The sequence below is a fragment of the Mustelus asterias genome, chromosome 9 (genome assembly GCF_964213995.1).
Source record: "Mustelus asterias chromosome 9, sMusAst1.hap1.1, whole genome shotgun sequence".
NCBI classification, from domain to species: Eukaryota; Metazoa; Chordata; class Chondrichthyes; order Carcharhiniformes; family Triakidae; genus Mustelus; species Mustelus asterias.
In genome coordinates this window covers 124,531,579-124,552,993 of record NC_135809.1, presented here as the reverse complement: position 1 = coordinate 124,552,993, position 21,415 = coordinate 124,531,579, and the positions used below count along the sequence as shown (strand labels likewise).

The 21,415-nt window shown below is 43.4% G+C and overlaps 1 protein-coding gene across 1 annotated transcript; it reads left to right on the top strand.

Moving 5' to 3' along the window:
- Nucleotides 1-15,224: 15,224 nt before the first annotated feature.
- Nucleotides 15,225-20,669, top strand: LOC144499203 (homeobox protein DBX1-B-like). The gene is made up of 4 exons (XM_078221317.1): nt 15,225-15,606; nt 16,281-16,382; nt 18,630-18,832; nt 20,328-20,669. The coding sequence occupies exons 1-4, from the start codon at nt 15,240-15,242 to the stop codon at nt 20,667-20,669; spliced, it is 1,014 nt and encodes a 337-aa protein (XP_078077443.1). The 5' UTR covers nt 15,225-15,239.
- Nucleotides 20,670-21,415: the final 746 nt, after the last annotated feature.

The following is a 21,415-nucleotide window of genomic DNA, read 5'->3' as shown; positions in this document are numbered from 1 at the left end:
ATTATCAGCCAGTAAGTTTGACGTCGGTGGTGGGCAAGTTATTGGAAGGTGTGATAAGGGATAGGATCTACAAATATTTGGATAGACAGGGACTTATTAGGGAGAGTCAACATGGCTTTGTGCGTGGTAGGTCATGTTTGACCAATCTATTAGAGTTTTTCGAAGAGGTTACCAGGAAAGTGGATGAAGGGAAGGCGGTGGATGTTGTCTACCTGGATTTCAGCAAGGCCTTTGACAAGGCCCCTCATGGGAGGTTAGTTAGGAAGGTTCAGTCGCTAGGTATACATGGGGAGGTAGTAAATTGGATAAGACACTGGCTCAATGGAAGGAGCCAGAGAGTGGTTGTGGAGGATTGCTTCTCTGAGTGGAGGCCTGTGACTAATGGTTTGCCGCAGGGATCGGTGTTGGGTCCATTGTTGTTTGTCATCTATATCAATGATCTGGATGATAATGTGGTAAATTGGATCAGCAAGTTTGCTGATGATACAAAGATTGGAGGTGTAGTGGACAGTGAGGAAGGTTTTCAAAGCTTGCAGAGGGATTTGGACCAACTAGAAAAATGGGCTGAAAAATGGCAAATGGAATTTAACGCAGACAAGTGTGAGATATTGCACTTTGGAAGGACAAACCAAAGAAGAACGTACAGGGTAAATGGTAGGACTCTGAAGAGTGCAATTGAACAGAGGGATCTGGGAATACAGGTACAGAATTCCCTAAAAGTGACGTCACAGGTGGATAGGGTCGTAAAGAGTGCCTTTGGTACATTGGCCTTTATAAATCGGAGTATCGAGTATAAAAGTTGGAGTGTTATGGTAAGGTTATATAAGGCATTGGTGAGGCCGAATTTGGAGTATTGTGTACAGTTTTGGTCACCTAGTTACAGGAAGGATGTCAATAAGATTGAAAGAGTGCAGAGAAGGTTCACAAGGATGTTGCTGGGACTTGAGAAGCTGAGTTACAGAGAGAGATTGAATAGGTTGGGACTTTATTCCCTGGAGCGTAGAAGATTGAGGGGAGATTTGATAGAGGTGTATAAGATTTTGATGGGTATAGATAGAGTGAATGCAAGCAGGCTTTTTCCGCTGAGGCTAGGGGAGAAAAAAACCAGAGGGCATGGGTTAAGGGTGAAAGGAGAAAAGTTTAAAGGGAATATTAGGGGGGGCTTCTTCACGCAGAGAGTGGTGGGAGTGTGGAATGAGCTGCCGGATAAAGTGGTAAATGCGGGGTCACTTTTAACATTTAAGAAAAACTTGGACGGGTTCATGGATGAGAGGGGTGTGGAGGGATATGGTCCAAGTGCAGGTCAGTGGGACTAGGCATAAAATGGTTCGGCACAGACAAGAAGGGCCAAAAGGCCTGTTTCTGAGCTGTAATTTTCTATGGTTCTATGGTTCTATGCAGCGGTACAGGGAAATGGCAGGGGAATGGCACTAAGCCATAATGCTCATTTGAAGATGCTGGTGCAGATATGATGGACCAAATTACCTCCTTCTGCACCGTAACAATCCTGTGATTCTGTGAAATGTTGATGAAAAATTAACTTCTTCAAAGTCGATCATCTCATACTGCTGGGCTTGATGCTGAGTAGAAAATAACTCCACAGTAATGTCAAGCCAGATTTAATTAGCTGTTTATACACCAAGAGCATCTTTTACACCACAGTCCCAATGATATAGCACAGCAGGATGAGAGAGAGCACTGATATTGTCAAAATCCAAAGTGTCATTGACTACACATGCAATACATTGCATGTTCCCCATCACTTACCTGCATCTTGTTCAATAGAAACTAGAATGGTCCAGTTTGGACCAGGGAGCGGCGCGGGCTTGGAGGGCCAAAGGGCCTGTTCCTGCGCTGTATTGTTCTTTGTTCTTTGTTTGTATTGCCATCACCAGGAGCAGGATGGAGCACACTGTGTTTGCTATGGTCAGATCCATTGTTGTTGCACCTTCAGGGAAGCTGGCCTGCTCTTCTTGAAGTGGCACTTGATATTTTCAACACCTCATTCAAAATGCAAGTGAGGGACAAGGGTTTGATATTCGTGTGAAGGGAAAGCTGAGAGAGACGAGTTGTTGCTGGGAGTAACCAGAGGTTGTTGTGTAATGTGTTTAGGGTGAAATTGAACTAAGAAGGGGGAAGGAGGATTCATTTTGAAGGGATTATGTGAAATGTTTGCCCACGGAATTCTCACTTGCCACAGTCATGACTCTCCCTACCTGTGGTGACCAGCATGGCTTTTCTGAATGGAGAAAGGATGTAGATGTGGATTCAGCCTCCTCCAATCACCACCTCTTACTTCATTTTGTGTACCACATTGTCCTGCAATACAGATGGGAGTGTATTGGTGACAGTCTTGTGTGGCATTTTGAGAATGTGTCTGTCTTAGGGTAAATCATCTGTTGATTTCAAGAAGTTTGGGGAGGTTAGAGTTGCAATAGTGGTGCAATGTGTGATTAGTAGAACGCGGTGGAGTACATGATTGCAGGAGAGTGAATGATGGCAGGCTGTGTGGTCAATGGACTCGAGGTGGCACAGCTGTGTGGAGGAATTATTTAAGGTAAAATTCTTACCTGAGTAACAATGGTGAAGTCATTGAATTTTTTCAACATTCACTCATGGGAAGATTGAAGATAAGATCCAATTTCTGTGAGGGTAATGGCAGAACAGATCAAATCATCCAGAAATATGTGTCAATCCAAACTCACACCGTATCCTTTCCTCAGCACAAATTGCTAGATTTTTGGTACACACTCACTGTTTTTTTGCCTGCAAATTCTGGCCCATTAATTCCTCTTTTAATTTCCTCCATGCTGCCTGACCTGTTGAATTTAAGAACATAAAAACTTAAGAACATAAGAACTAGGAGCAGGAGTAGCCCATTCTGACCCCTTGAGCCTGCTCCACTATTCAATAAGATCATGGCTGATCATTTTTGGCTTCAGCTCCATTTACCCACCCGCTCACCATAATCCTTAATTCCGTTCTGCTCAAAAAGGTATCTGTCCTTGCCTTAAAAACATTCAACGGGTTAGCCTTAACTGATTCACTGGGCAGGGAATTCTTCAGATTCACAACCCTTTGGGTGAAGAAGTTCCTCCTCAACTCAGTCCTAAATCTGCTCCCCCCTGATTTTGAGGCTATGCCCCCTAATTTTAGTTTCACCCGCCAGTGGAAACAACCTCCCTGCTTCTATCTTATCTATTCCCTTCATAATTTTCTAAGTTTCTATCAGATCCGTCCTCAATCTTCGAAATTCCAATGAGTATATTTTCCAGAAGTTTCCACTTTTTGGTGATAACTTTGTCACCATCTTGACTTTGTCGCTCATGCTTTAGTTGCAGTGATGATGAAGTGGTTGGATAACTCCAGTGTCAGAGCCAGGAATCAGATCCAGGTCCCTGGCGCTGTGAGGCAGCAGTCAGACCACTCCATCTGACGAAGGAGCATTGCTCCGAAAGCTTATGGTATTTGCTACCAAATAAACCTGTTGGACTTTAACCTGGTGTTGTGAGACTTCTTACTGTTAATAACTACCAGAAGCCTTATGCATTGTGAGGTTAACTAATCCTGATTTGTCATTGCTCGACGCAGCAACCTACCTGCCAGCGAGGATCTTACCGAGGAGAAAAGTATGGGTGTAGTCAAAGCCATTCATTCCTCCATCTGCAGTCTTCACATCTGCAACATTAAAATGCACACACTCTCAACAGTACGATACTCCGCCACAAAACCAAACTGACACGAATAACGGGGTCCTTTTAATTATCCTCGACTAACAAGTCCACCCATTTTAAGTGATCTAACGAAGTTTCGTTATTTTAGAAAGGATCAAACATCATTTTCTTGAGCCACAAATTGGCGCCCATTTTATTTTCTGCACGCGAATTTACAGGAGGCGATTGGACTTTGGCACGATTCCTTCCACAATTTCATTTTCTAAGACTGCTCTTGCGACAGTGGAGTCTGGCAGGAAGGATGGATAATGCCAGAGTTTGCAACTGCTGGAAATAGCGAACAAACCCCAGCAATCAACTATAAAGAGTGTGTTTAATAAACTAAAAAAAAAGTCCGATATGCAGACGGTCATTTGTACTGTGAAAAAGTTAAGATGCAAATATTAGGAATAGCCTAAGCCATGAAGTTATGTTCGAAGTTTGGTTAAAAGATATTCGTTTTAAAAGTTGAAGTCCATCATCGTGTAACTTATCTGCAATTATTTTATGGTTAGTTTTTCTTGTATTGATCGCCAGTCTAAAAAAACACATGGAAACTGATTCATTTCAGGAAGTACCAAGTTGATTAAAAAGAAAACAGTTACTTTAAGTATTGGATCTGAAAAGATATTAGAATCTCGCATGCATCAGACTGCGGCTGACATCCGTGAGACAACTGGAAGAAAATGCACAAGATATGAACCTGATTTCACTAAGAGGCAAAGATATAGTTTTGAAAGTATTCCCGTGCCACAGTGAAATGCAACAAGTTTTCTGAAAGACCGTCCCAGCAAATTCAAAGGAGATTCTCACTCACAAAACGTTACATTTTGTTTTCAGACAGGACAGTTTCAAATGAGCCCTCTTCTGCCACTTGCTATTTGTGGGGTACCCGACTCCCCCGCAGTGGAAAGAACTCCTGTGTTCTCCCCAATCCAGCTCCGGGCTCTGGGAGCAAAGAGGCTTGTGAGCCCTTGCTTTTTAATTGGGATCCCTGGAGAGGTCGGTAGGGAACTTCAAACCGGCGCAAGCCGTGCTCAGTTCAGCCCGGTCAAGTTCGGGACAGGTTGCGATTTCAAATCGATGTTCGTTCCCCGTACTAATGTGTCAAATTTAGCCAACAATCTGCAGAAATGACATGACTTTTACAGAGGGGCATCTGATGCTCAGGAATATCACCTGCACTGTACCTGTACACCTGTACTGTCCCTGTATATCTGTACTGTACATATAAACCTACGCTGTACCTGTACACCTGTACTGTACCTGTACACCTGTACTGTATCTGTACACCTGCACTGTAACTGTGCACCTGTACTGTATTTGTATATCTGTACTGTACCTGTAAACCTGCGCTGTACCTGTACACCTCATAGAATCCCTACAGTGCAGATTGAGGCCATTCGGCCCATCGAGTCTGCACCGACAACAATCCCACCTAGGTCCTATCCCCGTAACCCCACATATTTACCCCGCTAATCCCTCTAACCTATGCATCCCGGGACACTAAGGGGCAATTTAGAATGGCCAATGCGCCTAACCCGCACATCTTTGGCGTGTACCTGTCCCTTTACTGTACCTGTACACCTACGCTGTGCCTGTACACCTTCACTGTACATGTACACCGACATTATACCAGTACACCTGCACTGTACCAGTACACCTGCACTGTACCTGTACACCTGGACTGTACCTGTACACCTGCACTGTACCTGTAAACCTGGACTGAACCTGTACACCTGCATTGTATCTGTACACCTGCACCGTACCTGTACATCTGCACTGCATCTGTCCACCTGCAACGTACCTGTACACCTGCACTATACCTGTGCACCTGCACTGTACCAGTACACCTGAACTGTACCTGTACACGTGCACTGTATCTGTACACTCCCTTCACAACGTTCTCTTACCTATCACTGCAAAATGGACAGATGAACCAACAAGAAAGTTTACCAAACGTTGTTTGCAATTAGCGCTGGATAAAAAGGGCTGCACTGAATCTAATGGATACGTGTTTTTAACAATTTTACACTAACACTGTACCCCCCCTCCCCCACCGTCACTAAATCAAAAGCCGCCACCCTGAACCCTGCAGAACTTAAATATTGAAATATCCACCCGGCCCGTCAACAACTTTCCCCAGTGAAGAAATCACCTCGCTGCCTGATATTCATCTTGATCCGATTCTCGCATCTTTACTTGGCTCCAAATCCCAATCATTTATTTCACAAAGGGATCAAATTGATCGAACAAAATACGCCCAATGGATTAAAATTGGGCGTTAAAACTAAAAAAACACACACACACACATACAAATCGGCGATGGGTATATTTTGTGTAGATGGCAGAGCATTTAAATTCAAATAAAACAGATTTGATTTTAAAAAACTTCAGTTTATAATTATATAACATATATACGTCCAATTTTCCTGGTCTTACTGCGCTGTTAATCCTTGATCAAGATTCCCTTGGTCCTCAAAGTACGTTTGCAGCCGCCTCGGGTTTATGACGCAGACTCTCTCCCTCTCTCTCTTCCCTCCAGAGACGGGGGATCTCAGTGGAATATTGAGGAATCCCGACGCCGTTAGCCAGAGCAAGGTGCCGCCTTTCCCTCGGGGGATTATGTAACGCCCTTAAACCAGAATTTAGTCCCTAAAGCGACGCCCGTTTCAACTCTCCTACAGAAAAAAAAGTAGCAAATGAGTCCACATGAATCAATAGAAAGGGGTATCTTGGCCTTTATATAATTGCATCAAAACGGCAGCGTGAGTGAGATTTAATGCACAGATTCACCATCAAGTCAATTAAGTGCCAGACAGACTTCCTGCAGGCGCTATGTGTAACCGAACCTGCAGATAGTCAAAGTTCCCGGTTACTTTCCAGAGGGAATTCCCACCCCCTTCCCTGTACACGTCAAGAGGAGCTGTGAAGTTGGCATGGGAAGGAAACCTGGATGAACTGAGCAGTGTTGGTTAAGACATTCTGGCAATGGAAATCGGTCACACAAATAAAGACAGGTTTGCTTTAGACCCTAAATAGCTTTGGTTGCAGTTGAAGTAGGGTGGAGGGGGTAGCTTTATACATTACCGGCGATTTTAACAGAAATTGGCCCACGGTTAATTTAACATCTCGCCAGTCTCGCAGGCTCGAAGGGCTGAATTGCCTGTATCTGCTCCTTAATTCCTATGTTCCTAACAAGTTCCCAACATGATTCTGGTTCGCAATTGTTCTCAGAAAGTAGAGGGAGCCGCCTTGTCGAGTTGCTTTTTGCGCCTGATATTTGGACCCTTTTGCAATATCCCACACCTCTGTGAACGTACAAATCAGTTTGCTGATCTGTGTGCATTCACACAACACCAAGTGCCTCCCTCCGACCATATTATGTTGTGCTGCCTTTAATCTGAATTGTTGTGGATAGAGCAGGCCATTCAGCCCCTCCGGGTCCGAGCTGCTCTGTATCTTAACTTCTAGCTTCAGTTCCAGATTCCCTTTACCTGACACAAACCTGACCAGCACAGCTGGTCTGTTCCGACACCCTCCTGGAGAATTGAGGTTGGTCAGATTTTTATTTTGATGAGTAATCCGCGCCGTGTGGGAGGTGGAAATAGTCAGTCTGTACAGGGGAAAGATCTCAGGTGTCTGTTCGCTTTCAGGTCACTTTCAGTCTTTATGTTGCATTCACTCTGCCATTTCCAATGGTCCACTGATCCGGCAGAGGCAGTCAAGAAAAACTTCCGACCCAGCAACGCCTGAATGTGAAAGGGACCGAGCGGTTCAAAAACACTGGGTTCGAATCCCCATCCACAGAGCTGAGCCCGAAATCAATGCTGCCACACCAGCCGGAGGCGTCCGTCTTTGGCAAGAAGTTTCATGAAGCTTAATTCCACAGAATGTTTACCCCACCTTACTGACCTTACCAGCATTTTACCCCCTCTCCCAGCACACATCACTGGAACAGTGGTCATGGGCTGTTGGAGAGACCTGGCCTTACCCAATTATCCTTCATACAATGCAGCAGTGACCCGGGCTGATGAAAGGCGCTATATCAATGTAAGCATTTATGTTTGTGAATACCGATTTCGTACAAAGCAGGCACAACATTCTGTCCATTAAAGCTGCAATTAATGCAATCTGCTCTCCCCCACCCCCTTTTTCGATGCAAGACAACCGCAAACCTCTCCCAATATATTCCCGCCAGGTAGTGTACACCTACCAGATAGTTTTGATTTGATTTAATATTGTCACATATATCGGTATACAGTGAAAAGTATTGTTTCTTGCGCGCTATACAGACAAAATATAACGTACATAGAGAAGGAAAGGAGAGGGTGAAGGGTATAATGTTGCAGTTACTGATAGGGTGTAGAGAAAGATCAGCTTAATATGTGATTGAACCATTCAAAAGTCCGATGGCAGCAGGGAAGAAACCGTTCTTGTGTCGGTTGGTACCTACTTTCAAACTTAGTTGGAGTATAACATGTTTTTTAAAAATCACATGGTGATGAAACTGGTGCAGACATTTCTAGAGGTTATGTTCCATTGTCCCAGGTTTTCTGATGTGGTCATATATATATATATATTTTTTTTTTGGAGATTTATCAGGCCTGTATCGCTATTACTGTCAAAGATCTGAAATCTTAAGCTTTTAAAGTTTATTTATTAGTGTGACGAGTAAGCTTACATTAACACAGCAATGAAGTTACTGTGAAAATCCCCTCGTCGCCACATCCGGTGCCTGTTCGGGTACACTGAGGCAGAATTTTAGCATGGCCAATGCTCCTAAGGTATACCTTTCGGACTATGGGAGGAAACCGGAGCAGACACGGGGAGAACGTGCAAACTCCACACAGAGAGTGATCCAAGCCGGGAATTGAACCTGGGTCCCTGGCGCTGTGAGGCAGCAGCGCTAACCACTGTGCCACCGTATATGTATCTTGTAATGGGAGTAAAAGTGTTGGGAGTGGGTGGGATGATCGGTCATACTGTACTGTGTGTTATTCACTCACAAACTATCCCCCCCCCCAACCCCCGGCAGAGCAGTAGCAGATAGGTAGAGGAGAGGACAGTAATGGTCTTTACCTTCACAAAGACAGGCAGAAAATACTAACTGTTGGACTCTGAGCGTGTATTCTGCTTCTCCGAAAATCCTTCTATTGTGTCAATCAAGCAGCTGGTTTCCAGGAAATATGGCTTAGCCCCAGTGACCGAAACTAATTTTAACTAGCTTTCCATCCATCTACGTTTGTTTCCTGCTTACCAAATAGCGCAAAACAGCTGGCCGTGCGAATTAAACCCATTAAAAGCACATTTATAATAAATTATATTCGCAAGAATGTTATCCTTTGGCGCTGAAAGGCAACGCACGGGGACGGCGCATTTGAATGAAAATGTGGTCAACACTACCTTCTTAACATCGCCTGAAAGTCTTAGAACATTTTACTAAATAGATTAACTTGACGATTGTTGGCTTCACATTTATCAGCTTCATTAAGTGAATGGGTGAACAAATATATTACACATGCATGGAAAGCTCTTTTTGGCCGCACTTATTGTGCTGCAGTCTGACAGGTGGTTAACTGTTTTTTTTTGCGCGGAAAAAAAATCCCCCCACAAATGGGGAGGGGGGGGGGGTGGTGGTGGTGGGGGGAGAGAGTGGGGTGTGGGGGGGGGGGGTCTTGAGGAGGGCGCAGCGGACAGACGCCTGCGTAATTTGGCAACTCTGCAAGGTAGCACAGTCACAGCAGCTCCTCGTTAGTCCACCCCCGCCCGAATCAGCCCAGGATTCCCACATACCACTCACACTCAAATCAACTCCATTATTTTTAAAACAAACTTTAAAATGTGGCAAGTTCCAATTCTCCGTTTAACTTTATTTATTAGTGTCACAAGTAGGCTTACATTAACCAAAAGAGAAAAATGCTGGAAAATCTCAGCAGGTCTGGCAGCATCGGTTTGGAGAGAAAATAGTTGATGTTTTGGAGTCCAGGTGACCCTTGGTCAAAGATTAGGTTTACGTTAACACTGCAACGAAATTACTGTGAAAATCCCCCAGTCGCCACACTCCTGTTGGAGTTCACTGAGGGAGAATTTAGCATGGCCAATGCACCTAACCAACACGTCTTTCAGACTGTGGGAGGAAACAGGAGCACCCGGAGGAAACCCACGCAGACACCACCAGGAGGACGTGCAAACTCCACACAGACAGTGACCCATATAAAAGCCCTTGGAAAGGTACTGCGAGGCAGCAGGGCTAACCCCTGTGCCACCGTGCCACCTGGTCAAGGGGGAAACAAAGCTTAACTGAGTGCCAGTCTCCAGAAAGAACATTATTTAATTTGCAATTGAGATTGTTTGGAAGTCCTCCCTCTCCCTCCCCCCAGTGGATGAGATGGTGTGAAGCTGTACCCTTTCCAAGGGTTTTATATGAAGGTTCATCCAGACTCCAAACGTTGGCTCTACTCTCTCTCCACAGATGCTGTCAGACCTGCTGAGATGTTCCAGCATTTTCTGTTTTTGTTTCAGATTCCAGCAGCATTTTACTTTTATCGTTTTCTTCTTTATTGTTGACGGGAGAGGCTACTTTATGAACCCCCTTATTTAGAGTTTGTATCTCTTCGCTGGATTAAAATGCCTCTTGGGCGTGGGGGGGGGGGGTGGGTGCTGTTTTACACAGGCCTTACCGTCGGAAGGTCAGTCTCAATTTGAAGTATCAATCCCATTTTCAAATACTGCAGAAACCCACTGTTTCTGGGAGCCAAGAGCGGGTCCTTTAAAGGGACATATGGCCTTTCGAGATAGAATTTTGAAATGCTGGTGAATGTTTATTAATTGGGGGTGGGGGGGGGGTGGGGGGGGTGAGAATTAATAAAACGATGGAAACGACTTTAGAAGGTCAATGTGCATCCTCTTCACCGAAATTCCCAGATCAGAAACTTACCTGTCCCCGCAGAGAAACTAAAAATCTGCATTTGCACAATAATGTTCTAACACAGTTCCGAAACCACCTCATTTCATTTGCAACACTTGCAAAGCACTTGTTTGGCAACAAGCTGTAAAACGACCCCTAAGGGGCCTTAAAATGGATTAGTTTATGATCCATAATTGAGTTTAATCGCGAGTAATTATTTCAGAGTTAATTCCGAATTTATCAAATACATTTCGACAGAAAAATATTTTTATTTTTTGGGGGGATAAGGATGGAATGGGGTTGCAAGGGAACAATTATGGAGTGGGCTTCACAATATAAGTGGAGGAAAGGGATTGAGACCGCCGTGGGTGGATCTGAGCCGGTGTTGAAATGTTTTAGACACAATCCAACATTAAACTCGGTAAAAGGGGATAATCTGAAAATCGGGAGACTCTATGGTTTGGTGTTTTTTTAAAAAAACGTACACCTGGTTTTAATTCGGACCGAATCAGAGCAGGAATAAATTCACCCCGCCTGAATCTCTGAGAACATGTTCGGGAAGCCACGAGTAGCGGGATGACCTTATTCGATCGCCACGCATTCAGCGGTAACGCCAAGCTTCTGCTGAGATCTCTGCAAGATTAAACAGGGGGGGCGGAGGGGGGGGGGGGTTATTGAACGCCCAGAGACTTGTCAGTACTAATATACTTTTCATCATCCAGCTTGGTCACGGATCGGCGCAGAGGTGATTCCTTATTAAATGATACTTTAACTCCGTTTGGTGAATGGTGCATCTTTAAAAAAAGTTGTGTATGTTTATGTGTGTAAATAGAAGGTCTCCGTGTTTACTGCCTTCACTGCACGCCTGCCAGGTAATTTCATGGGGATTAAAGAACTGGGACTGGATTTTTTTCAATCACAAACAACGTTTCTTCCGTAAACTCTTCTGGTACTTAAAAAAAAAATCCCTGTTCGGTCTCACAAAGAAACTGTGACTTTTTTAAAAAAAAATGGAGATAACTGCCGTCAATGTGAATGGCAGAGTACAAAACAGGACGAACATAGGTCAAACAACATTAGTCACAGATCTTATCAGGGACCCGGGACTTCTAAAGGCAACCTTCAAAACAAAATCCGTGCAAAATAAATCTCTCAGTCAAATTTCATTGCTGCTTATGCATCATTTTGCTTTGAATGCATGTTTGGGTCCCCCTGTCATTTTTTAAAAATCTCTCCTTCTTCTTATTCGTGTGGTTCAGATTTTTTTGTGTGTTTTGTTTTGCAAGTTGTGTCAAGAGTGTGTGTCACAGTCCCTTTACCGAGAGCGAAGGACATCCACGTGTGTCCCAGCATGGGTTTGACCCAACCTCCCAGTCAATGTCGTTATCCTGATTTAGTGCAAAGGAAACTGCCAGCAGTTCTCCTATACACAGGCACAACTGTCCAATTTATAGGTATAATGCGGAGTAAACCAACCAGCGGACCTGAGAGTTGCCGCGAAACAAAACTTTCCAGGCAACTGCAGTGACAGTCTTGCTCTTAAGCGGCCAAACCCCCCACGCCATTTTCCTCCAGATGACTTATTTCTCAGGCAATCAATCGGGAATGTTCATGTTTTTTTTGCCTTCCCAAATATAAGCATTGTATTTTACTGCGAGAAGGATTCTCTTCTCTTGTTACCTCTTGTCTTAAGGTTCTGGGCTTTTGACGCCCCATCAACTTCTGTCGTTTCAAGGCAAATTGACATAATTCCACAATAGTTCAATTGACCTAAACTTTATTTCGCCCCCTCACTCATGTTTTATCAACCTAATCCCAGGGGTTTTTTTACTTTGAAGTTTATTTATTAGTGTCACAAGTAGGGTTACATTAACACTGCAATGAAGTTACTGCGAAAAATCTGTGAATTGTTCGCTTATCGAAGCATTTTAGAATTAGGCCACATTTTCTTTCCTCTCTGCCTACTTTTATCAGGACCTTTTTTTTACAGAATTGGTGGGAATGATTCCAGTGCCTTACAAAAATAAACAAACGGTTTTTCAAACATGGATACGCGCGCGTTGAAACATTTTTTTAGGGGAAAAATTAAAGCTACAAGACTTTAATCCCCATCCACAATTATTTATATTTGTATATAACAGCTTTCAAAACTCCGTTCACATACTCGGAAATAGCAAGCGGCTAACGCGGTTGGTTGGAAGATGTTCGCAGGTAGAAAGTTTTGCTCAAATCACCCATTTAATTTTTGATAATTCCATAATGCCGTTTATACCTGGCAAAACTCATACGGCGGCTCTCAGATAAGGAATCTCCAAGGTCCTCCATTATAGAACATACAGATCAAGCTTAGCTAATAAAGGTCTTTGAAGGTTCCTCAGAAGCAACATTTGTTGAAATGACTTTGCTACATGTCTGAGAGATGCATTGGGAGATCCCAATATCAGGCTTCACAACGGGGAACTTGTTTCCTATACCTTAACCATCCAAAAAGACGTGCTGGTTAGGTGCATTGGCCGTGCTAAATTCCTCCCTCAGTGTACCCGAACAGTCGCCGGAATGTAGCGACTAGGGGATTTTCACAGTAACTTCATTGCAGTGTTAATGTAAGCCTACTTGTGACGCTAATAAATAAACTTAAAACTGAAATAAACCAATGCAAAACTTCAAATACAATGCAATCTGATGAGAGATGTTTTTTTCCCTGTGAAACGAAGCGAAATTCGCCAGTTACATTTTACTCTCTAAGTTAGGTATTTGATTTTGCATGGCAGAAAATACGCATTCAATTTTTTAAAAAGCGTTGGAATTTGATTATTCCTCTTCGTTTTGTTTTGCATTTCGTGCCTCAGAATTTGCAGCTTTTCGAACCTCAAGACTTCGTTTAGAATCAAACCGACCTGCAGACTCTCCCAGTGTATATTTTGCACAGTGTGACAGCGTGATCCGAAACGTATAATGTGGCGAGAGAGACACTAATCGCGCGTTCAATTTTTAAACAAAAAATCCGCCGAATAACGTGATTTTCGATCGCTAACGCGATTGCTGGTGATCGCATAAACGGTTGTCATATTTTAAAAGACATTAATATCTCCTCTGAGTTCCAAAGCCGAAGTTCAGTCCCTCAATGAGTTGGAAACCACGCACGCAACTTTTTTGCCTGTGTTGGGACAAGAACATTAGGATAATCTACAGCTGACGCAGAACACTGTGCAGACTCAGAGAGGGGGAAAAAAGTACTTTCTACAGAAATCAAGCTGCCCAAAGTCAGCTAATACGATTTTTAAAGCATTGTGTTTTGTGTTGAATAAAAAAAACAGCTGATGGTGACAGTGGATGCAGTTGCCGCGGTTAATAGGATAATATGGCTGCTGCCCACTTTCTCCGCATATTAAAAGATTAGAGGACTTTTTCGAGGATACAATATTCGACACATCTGTTACGGCGTTGAAGAGCAGTGTGATCGATTTTCAAATCATGGATTAGGAGGTTTTGTTCGCTATCAGGAAGACTGTAAGCCCTCTTTTAAAACGCATTAACTGTTTAGTCAACTATCTTTAAACATATAGGACACATTAAGTATTGTTCCCCCCTACCATATGTTGTCAATGAATACTTTCTAATTTAGTGCTTTGTACCTTTTTTTTGATGGTGAAACAACATTTTCTTAGTGATGTTGCAGCGTTAGGTTCCAGGAATGTCCACCATTGGTACATCAGATCCTACCTTCTCCACATGTGAACAAACTACACTATATTCTCAAGTGTCCTCAGTTTTGCCCTTATGAGAATCTGTATTACTCTTAAGTAATTAGCTAGTTTGTTTAGACATGGAGCACCACACGTCCTTTTCGTCTTGTTAAATGTTAACCATCCTAACTCTCTGTCCCTTTTTTAGTTTAGTTTATAACATTTTTTTTGAATGTGGTACCTACATATCTAAATATTTTCCTTTCCATTATTTAAGGACAGTCCGCAGTTTAAACGTCTCACTCTTGCCACCCCAAGGTACCTTTCACAAGGAGATTATAGTGTGAGATATGAATATTTATTGGCCAGTTTTGTAGGCACAGCGGGGGTAGCAAATAAATTTAGTGCTTTCTTTTCATAATTCCTTTCAAACGAGGAAAATGTCATTGGAAACTTGGAAAATTGTCTTTTAATTAGCCTGTGTGTATCGTTCCCAAACAAAACCCGCTGAAATCCTTCAACAGTGTTTTGAAAGGAGGCGGTCAGTATTCAGAATTAATAGCTACACCTCCTTTGTTGGAACTCCATTGTGATTGCTTGCTTATGAAGTCTAATCCAATCATAAATTGCTTTAATGGACCAATCAGCGAGCCAGGAGCTCGGAGTAAAAGAAACTCATGTGGAGAACTTTGTTGAATTTCATTGTGAGAGCTGTCACAAATGAAAAGACTTACCCAGCCTGGTCAGTATAAAACACATCAGGCAGAAGGAGGCGATGGTACCAAAGTGCTGGAGCTGCTAGCTGGAACCTACTGAAAGAAAAGTGGGGGGTAAAAAAAAACAGCTCTTTGCCGAATAGGACTGATTGGAACTTTCTCTCTCTTTCTCTCTCTTCCCCTTTCTCCCTCTCTCTCTGGCACGCCTGCAGAAATGATGTTCCCCAGTGTAATTGCTCCTTCAGCAATGTATCCAGGTCTCTTGCGGCCAACCCCGACTCTGACTTTGCCCCAGTCTCTGCAGTCGGCTTTTGGTTCCCACGCAATGGGGGCCAGCTTCCTGGTGGAGGACTTGCTGAGGATCAGCCGGCCCGCCAGCTACCTACCCCGCTCTGCCTCCGCCACCTTCACTCCGCCGGCGTCCTGCTCCACCACCAGCCCGGTGACCACAGAACAGGTCAACCTGGCCAGCTCAGTCACAAGTGGGATCTGCTCGCCACACAACTCCAACTCTCCAAGCGGCGATTCCAATTACCTCAAATTCGGTGTTCACGCCATCCTTTCCTCCGGCCCCAGGACGGGTGAGTGCTCACTTCTCTCAAAGTGTCAATCAAATGGGGGGGGGGGGGGGGGGGTGGACAATGTGGTGGCCCTCTTGCTAATATTGTTTACCTGTTGTAGATGAATATTTAAACTCCTATTTCTCGGAACCGTTTTAATCCCTGTACAATACTTCAGACGGAATAAGGACAGGTCAGAACAACACAAAGCAAATGGCCTTAATTAATATAAGCATCTGATTTCTGAAATCTCTGTGATTGGTTCATCAATAATCTGTGTCAATATCTGGGTTCGTTATGACATGAAATACACATTCCTGTCATCTAAATATGTCAGCACACCCAAATGCTGCATCTAGTTATCCAAATAAAACATAAACGAACCCAAGTGCAGTATATTGTTATTTAGTCTAAGTATAAGTTGATCTAAGTTATCTATGGTAATCTAAACACGGTACAGGATTTCTAAGTGTGATATGTGTTTATATAAACCCATTTTAAGATTTTCTAAGTAAGGAAAGGATGTCTAAATACTTATATGACTAGCCAGATAATCCAAAAGTTTTATAAAGTTGTTGTTTATCGTTGCCCATTGGCTAAGTATATTTATATATATAAATACATACATTCCCCAAAGTGGGGTGCCTGTTGCAAAGTGAGAAATTGAAATTCCATTCCTTGGTATTATCTTGCAGAATCGTCCCATCCGCTAATCCAGGGGCTTTCCCCCAAGGCTTTCTGCTTCCCTTACGTTGAAGGTTCTTTTCAGCCCTTCCTTCGCTCCTCGTACTTGCCAGGTAAGCCTCTTGTGATTATTCTCTGTTCAACTCCCCCACCTCCCCCCCGCCCCCCACCCTCTCCTCCTCCACTCGCTCGCCCGCCACTCCTCTCGCCTCACGCATATTTAATGGATATTTCGCAGCCCCGTCCCGGGGGTTAGAGTGTAGTTCAGAGGTTGTTAGAAGTACAACGGTTCGAAATCAGTCTCGGTTATTTGATGCTCTGTTTAGCACACGCAGTGACGGTTGACATTCTGCTCTGAGTCCATGATCTACAAATTAGCACGAATTGTCACGCACCAAGTTTGAGGCGGGTCCTTTCTCAGAGAGACTGCTGGCTTCCCTTCAGGGCTGCAGTTTTCCCACAGGGAGCTGCAGTTTACCAATGCTTCTTAACAAAGCCTTAAGGACCATGACCAATCGCAGCTTCATTGGGAGCAACCACACGCAGTTTCAGCACCAGAACTCCCCCCCCCCCCCCCCCCACCACCACCACCCCCTTCCACCCCCATCCCCTCCCAGGCCGTGAAAAAAAATTAAAGGAAAAAAATATCCGCGCCTGATTACCAAGTTATCAAAGATTCAGTTCAGAATCTAAACACACTGGAGTGAGGGAATGCTTTCTGTCCAACTGATTCCATAGATTGGCAACAATTTTCCAGCAACAACTAAGCATTAAGGGGGAAAGATGAGATTTGGCATTTTAAAATCTCGCCCAATTCGACAAATTGAATTGAATTCATGTCCATAAGTCTCAAGAACAGCTTCTTCCCTGCTGCCATCAGACTTTTGAATGGACCTACCCTATATTAAGTTGATCTTTCTCTACATCCTAGCTATGCCTTAACAATACATTGTGCACCCTCTCCCTTCCTTCTCCCCTATGTACTCTATGAATGGTATGCTTTGTCTGTATAGTAACACTACATTGTGCACCCTCTCCTTTCCTTCCCCGTATGTACTCTATGAACGGTATGCTTTGTCTGTATATTAACACTACATTGTGCACCCTCTCCTTCCCCCGTATGTACTCTATGAACGGTATGCTTTGTCTGTATAGTAACACTACATTCTGCACCCTCTCCTTTCCTTCCCCCGTATGTACTCTATGAACGGTATGCTTTGTCTGTATAGTAACACTACATTCTGCACCCTCTCCTTTCAAATGCTTTGTCTGTATAGCGCGCAAGAAACAATACTTTTCACTGTGCACGTCTGACAACAATACATCAAATCAAACTCCTTATAAGTGGCGTTAAATTTACGAACCAACAGATTTGATGTCCCTCTTTCGAACCACACACACACACACATCGAATCTCTTTGCTCACTTACACTGTCCATTCAACTGGAATTCCTAGAGCAAATATTCGGGAATATTTGATGTTTCTCATTACGCATCAACCACCTTCCCTTTTCTTAAAAAAAAATCGACATCCCATTCCCCTTTGACCAACCTGTGACAGCTTTCAATTTTAATTGACATATCTCACACAGATTAACGCTACTAAGAAGGTTCGTCCAAACTATTGGACTTTGCCGCCTTTATTCACAAGCTGAAAGTTCCTTTAAAGAGGAAAAAAAAAACAACTTGGAGTGTTTGAGCTTTTTTTAAATAGCTCTTTTAGTGAAAATGTTTGGGAGGAGGAGGGTTAGAAAAAGAAGCCGTAGTAATCAGTATTCGCACAATGATCTTGGCATGCATTTCGGTTAAAGAGTGTGAATGTGTAAATGTCTTTTGTTCCGATAATATATGGCCCTAGCGGGCCAGTCCTCAGTCTTTTTCTGTTAGTTCATTACTACACAATTACCATTCACGCTTCATTAGAATTTCTGTCTGCTATTTGCTAGCAGAAGGAGAAACTCTCCCCTTTCTTAAAACAAAATCACCCCAACACCGTTTTAAACTAGCCAAAGGGCTCATTGTAAGTTCATCAGCTATTCCTCGCTGGCTTCATACAAAAACGCGTGCCAACAAATGTATTCCCCCCCCCCCCCCCAGGACTTTTCCAGTCTCCACCTTCAAGGGTCGATGTTGGAGATAAGATGCGACATGACTCAATTTGGAATTACTTTACAGCCTGTTACTAAGGATTAAGTTCCAAGTTTGTATATGAAAGCACTGGAAGTTTGAAAATGGTACAATGCAAACTCTTAATCTGACCATGCCTCATTATCGCACCCAACCTTTTCACGAGATTCTATCCCAGATGTTAGCCCCCTCTTTTCTTACCCAAGTGAAACAATCCCCGTATCTCTCCTCAGCCTCCTCCTCGGTGGTTCCCATCCCGGGTACATTCTCTTGGCCGCTCGCCGCTCGGGGTAAGCCCAGGAGAGGGATGCTCCGCCGGGCTGTTTTCTCGGACGTGCAGCGGAAAGCGTTGGAGAAGATGTTTCAGAAACAGAAGTACATTAGCAAGCCCGATCGACGCAAACTGGCCGCCAAACTGGGACTGAAGGACTCACAGGTAAGTTACAACCAATGACCCCTTTTATTCGCAAGCCGCAACATACAAATGGTTAGTTCAGGCAAAAAAAAATAACTTGTCATTTCACGAAGGTACAACTGATCTGTTGCACATTCCTGGAAGAAAGTTACCAATGCACTTCTGTTTTCAAAATGGACAACAATTAAAGTAACATAAAGGCAAAACACTGTGGGTGCTAGAATCTGAAACAAAAACAGAAAATGCTGGAAAATCTCAGCAGGTCTGACAGCATCTGTGGAGAGAGAATAGAGTAAGAAGTTTAACAACACCAGGTTAAAGTCCAACAGGTTTATTTGGTAGCAAAAGCCACAAGCTTTCGGAGCCATAAGCTCCTTCTTCAGGTGAGTGGGAATTATGTTCACAAACAGGGAGAATAGAGCCAATGTTTCCAGTCTGGGTGACTCTTCGGAGCTCTGATGAAGTGTCATCCTGACTCAAAATGCTGACTCTATTCTCTCTCACAGATGCTGTCAGACCTGCTGAGATTTTCCAGCATTTTCTGTTTTTGAATAAAAATAACATATTCTGTTTAATCTAATATAATGTACATCTCCTCGCCTCTCTCAGAAACATCCCTAAAGAGATTCGCAGACAGTAATGAGAGGAACAGAAAACAAAATGCTGGAAATACTCAGCAGGTCTGACAGCATCTGTGGAGAGAAACAGAGTTTCCTTTAGGGAAGGAAATCTGCCCTTCTTACCCGGTCTGGCCTACATGTGACTCCAGAGCCACCGCAATGTGGTTGACTCCCAACTGCCCTCTGATCAAGGGCAACTAAGGATGGGCAATACATGCTGGGCCCAGCCAGCGACGCCCATGTCCCACAAATAAATAAAAAGAAGTCCAGTGTGACGCTTCTTCAGGGTTTGAATCACTGAGGTCCTGAAGAAGAGTTGGACTTTCAGTAACCACCACTTTCCCGCTGAATCTGTCAGATTGCCCCTCCTCCCTTCCTTCAGGAACTTTGATCTGATCACCTCACATTTTCCCTGAAAGTATCCTTTAAAAAATCTTTATGTTCACTAGAGTTTAGAAGAGTGAGAGGGGATCTCATAGAAACTTATAAAATTCTAACAGGGTTAAACAGGGTAGATTCAGAAAGAATGTTCCCAATGGAGGGGGAGTCCAGAATTAGGGGGTCATAGTTTGAGGATAAGGGGTAAACCTTTTAAAACTGAGGTGAGGAGAAGTTTCTTCACCCAGAGGGTGGTGAATGTATGGATTTCACTACCACAGAATGTAGTTGAGGCCAAAACATTTCTGATTTCAAGAAGAAATTAGATATAGCTCTTGGGACTAAAGGGATCAAGGGATATGGGAGGAAAGGAGGATCAGGATATTGAATTCGATGATCAGCCATGATCAAAATGAATGGCGGAGCAGGTTCGAAGGGCCGAATGGCCTACTTCAGCTTCTAGTTTCTATGTTTCTAACAAATCTTCACCCCTCCCCATTTTTGTTCTGTTTTGACAGGTGAAGATTTGGTTTCAGAATCGCAGGATGAAATGGAGGAATTCTAAAGAGAGAGAGCTTCTGTCGGCTGGTGGCTGCCGGGAGCAGACATTACCCACAAAATTAAACCCTCACCCTGACCTCAGCGACGTGGGCAAGAAGTGGCCCTGCAGACTGCATTCAGGGGACGAGGAGGAGACGGGAGGCAGGGACAGTCCCAAATCTCCCAGGTGTCAGTCACCAGAGTACAAGAACCTTGACAGCATTGACACACACATCCGCCTCCTGTCACACCAACACACCGACCAGCACACGTACTTCTCAGAAGAGGAGGACGAGGAGGAGGAAATAACAGTTTCATAAACTTGCCTTGTCTCCTCCAAAGCTCATTTTGCGAATGGACATTTTTATTGTTTGCAAAGTAGGAGAGGGGGGGGTGGGGGAATAAAACAATCCGAATCTTTATGTGCTGTCTTTGCACATCTTCAGTAATCTGTGCACAGTTTTTTTTGTACAAATTATTCGAGTTGTATGAATATTTTATACCAAGATTATTATGAATGACTATACGTATAGTTTGATTAGATTTTAATTAAAAATTTGCAAACTTTTTAATGAGTTAACTTGAAAATGTAGACTTTTGTGGTCATAACTTATAAAGAAAGTTTTTATTTTGTATTCCGCAGTGTATAAGTGCATCGTGTTTATATCATAAACGTTTTTGTATAATGCCAAATAAAAAATAGTAGACACTATGAGATGCGTTTAAAAAGACAGAAATTGTACCCTATTCAAAAATATTTTCACTACTTTGCTTTCGGGAAACTTGTACCAAAAACAGTCCTGAATAGCCAGTGTGATAGGGAGGATTCAACTTAACCCAGACAGATACAAAGACCAATTCAGGCAAAATAGCTTGCCATCACAAGAAGATACAACTGATCTGATACAAAATCCCTGGGAGAAAGTTACCAATGCTGTTCTGTTTTCAAAAATCACAAAAATTAAAATAACATACGCTGTTTAACTTAATAGATTAACTTATTAACTAATTAACTTAATAGATGGCATGGTGCCATAGCGGCTAGCACTGCTGCCGCACAGCGCCA

Bases quoted from the DNA above. Each gene is read 5' to 3' on its own strand.
- LOC144499203 (XM_078221317.1), top strand. From the start codon at position 15,240: ATGATGTTCCCCAGTGTAATTGCTCCTTCAGCAATGTATCCAGGTCTC. The intron at 15,607-16,280 runs GTGAGTGCTCAC...ATTATCTTGCAG, and splicing joins TTCCTCCGGCCCCAGGACGG to AATCGTCCCATCCGCTAATC. The intron at 18,833-20,327 runs GTAAGTTACAAC...CTGTTTTGACAG, and splicing joins TGGGACTGAAGGACTCACAG to GTGAAGATTTGGTTTCAGAA.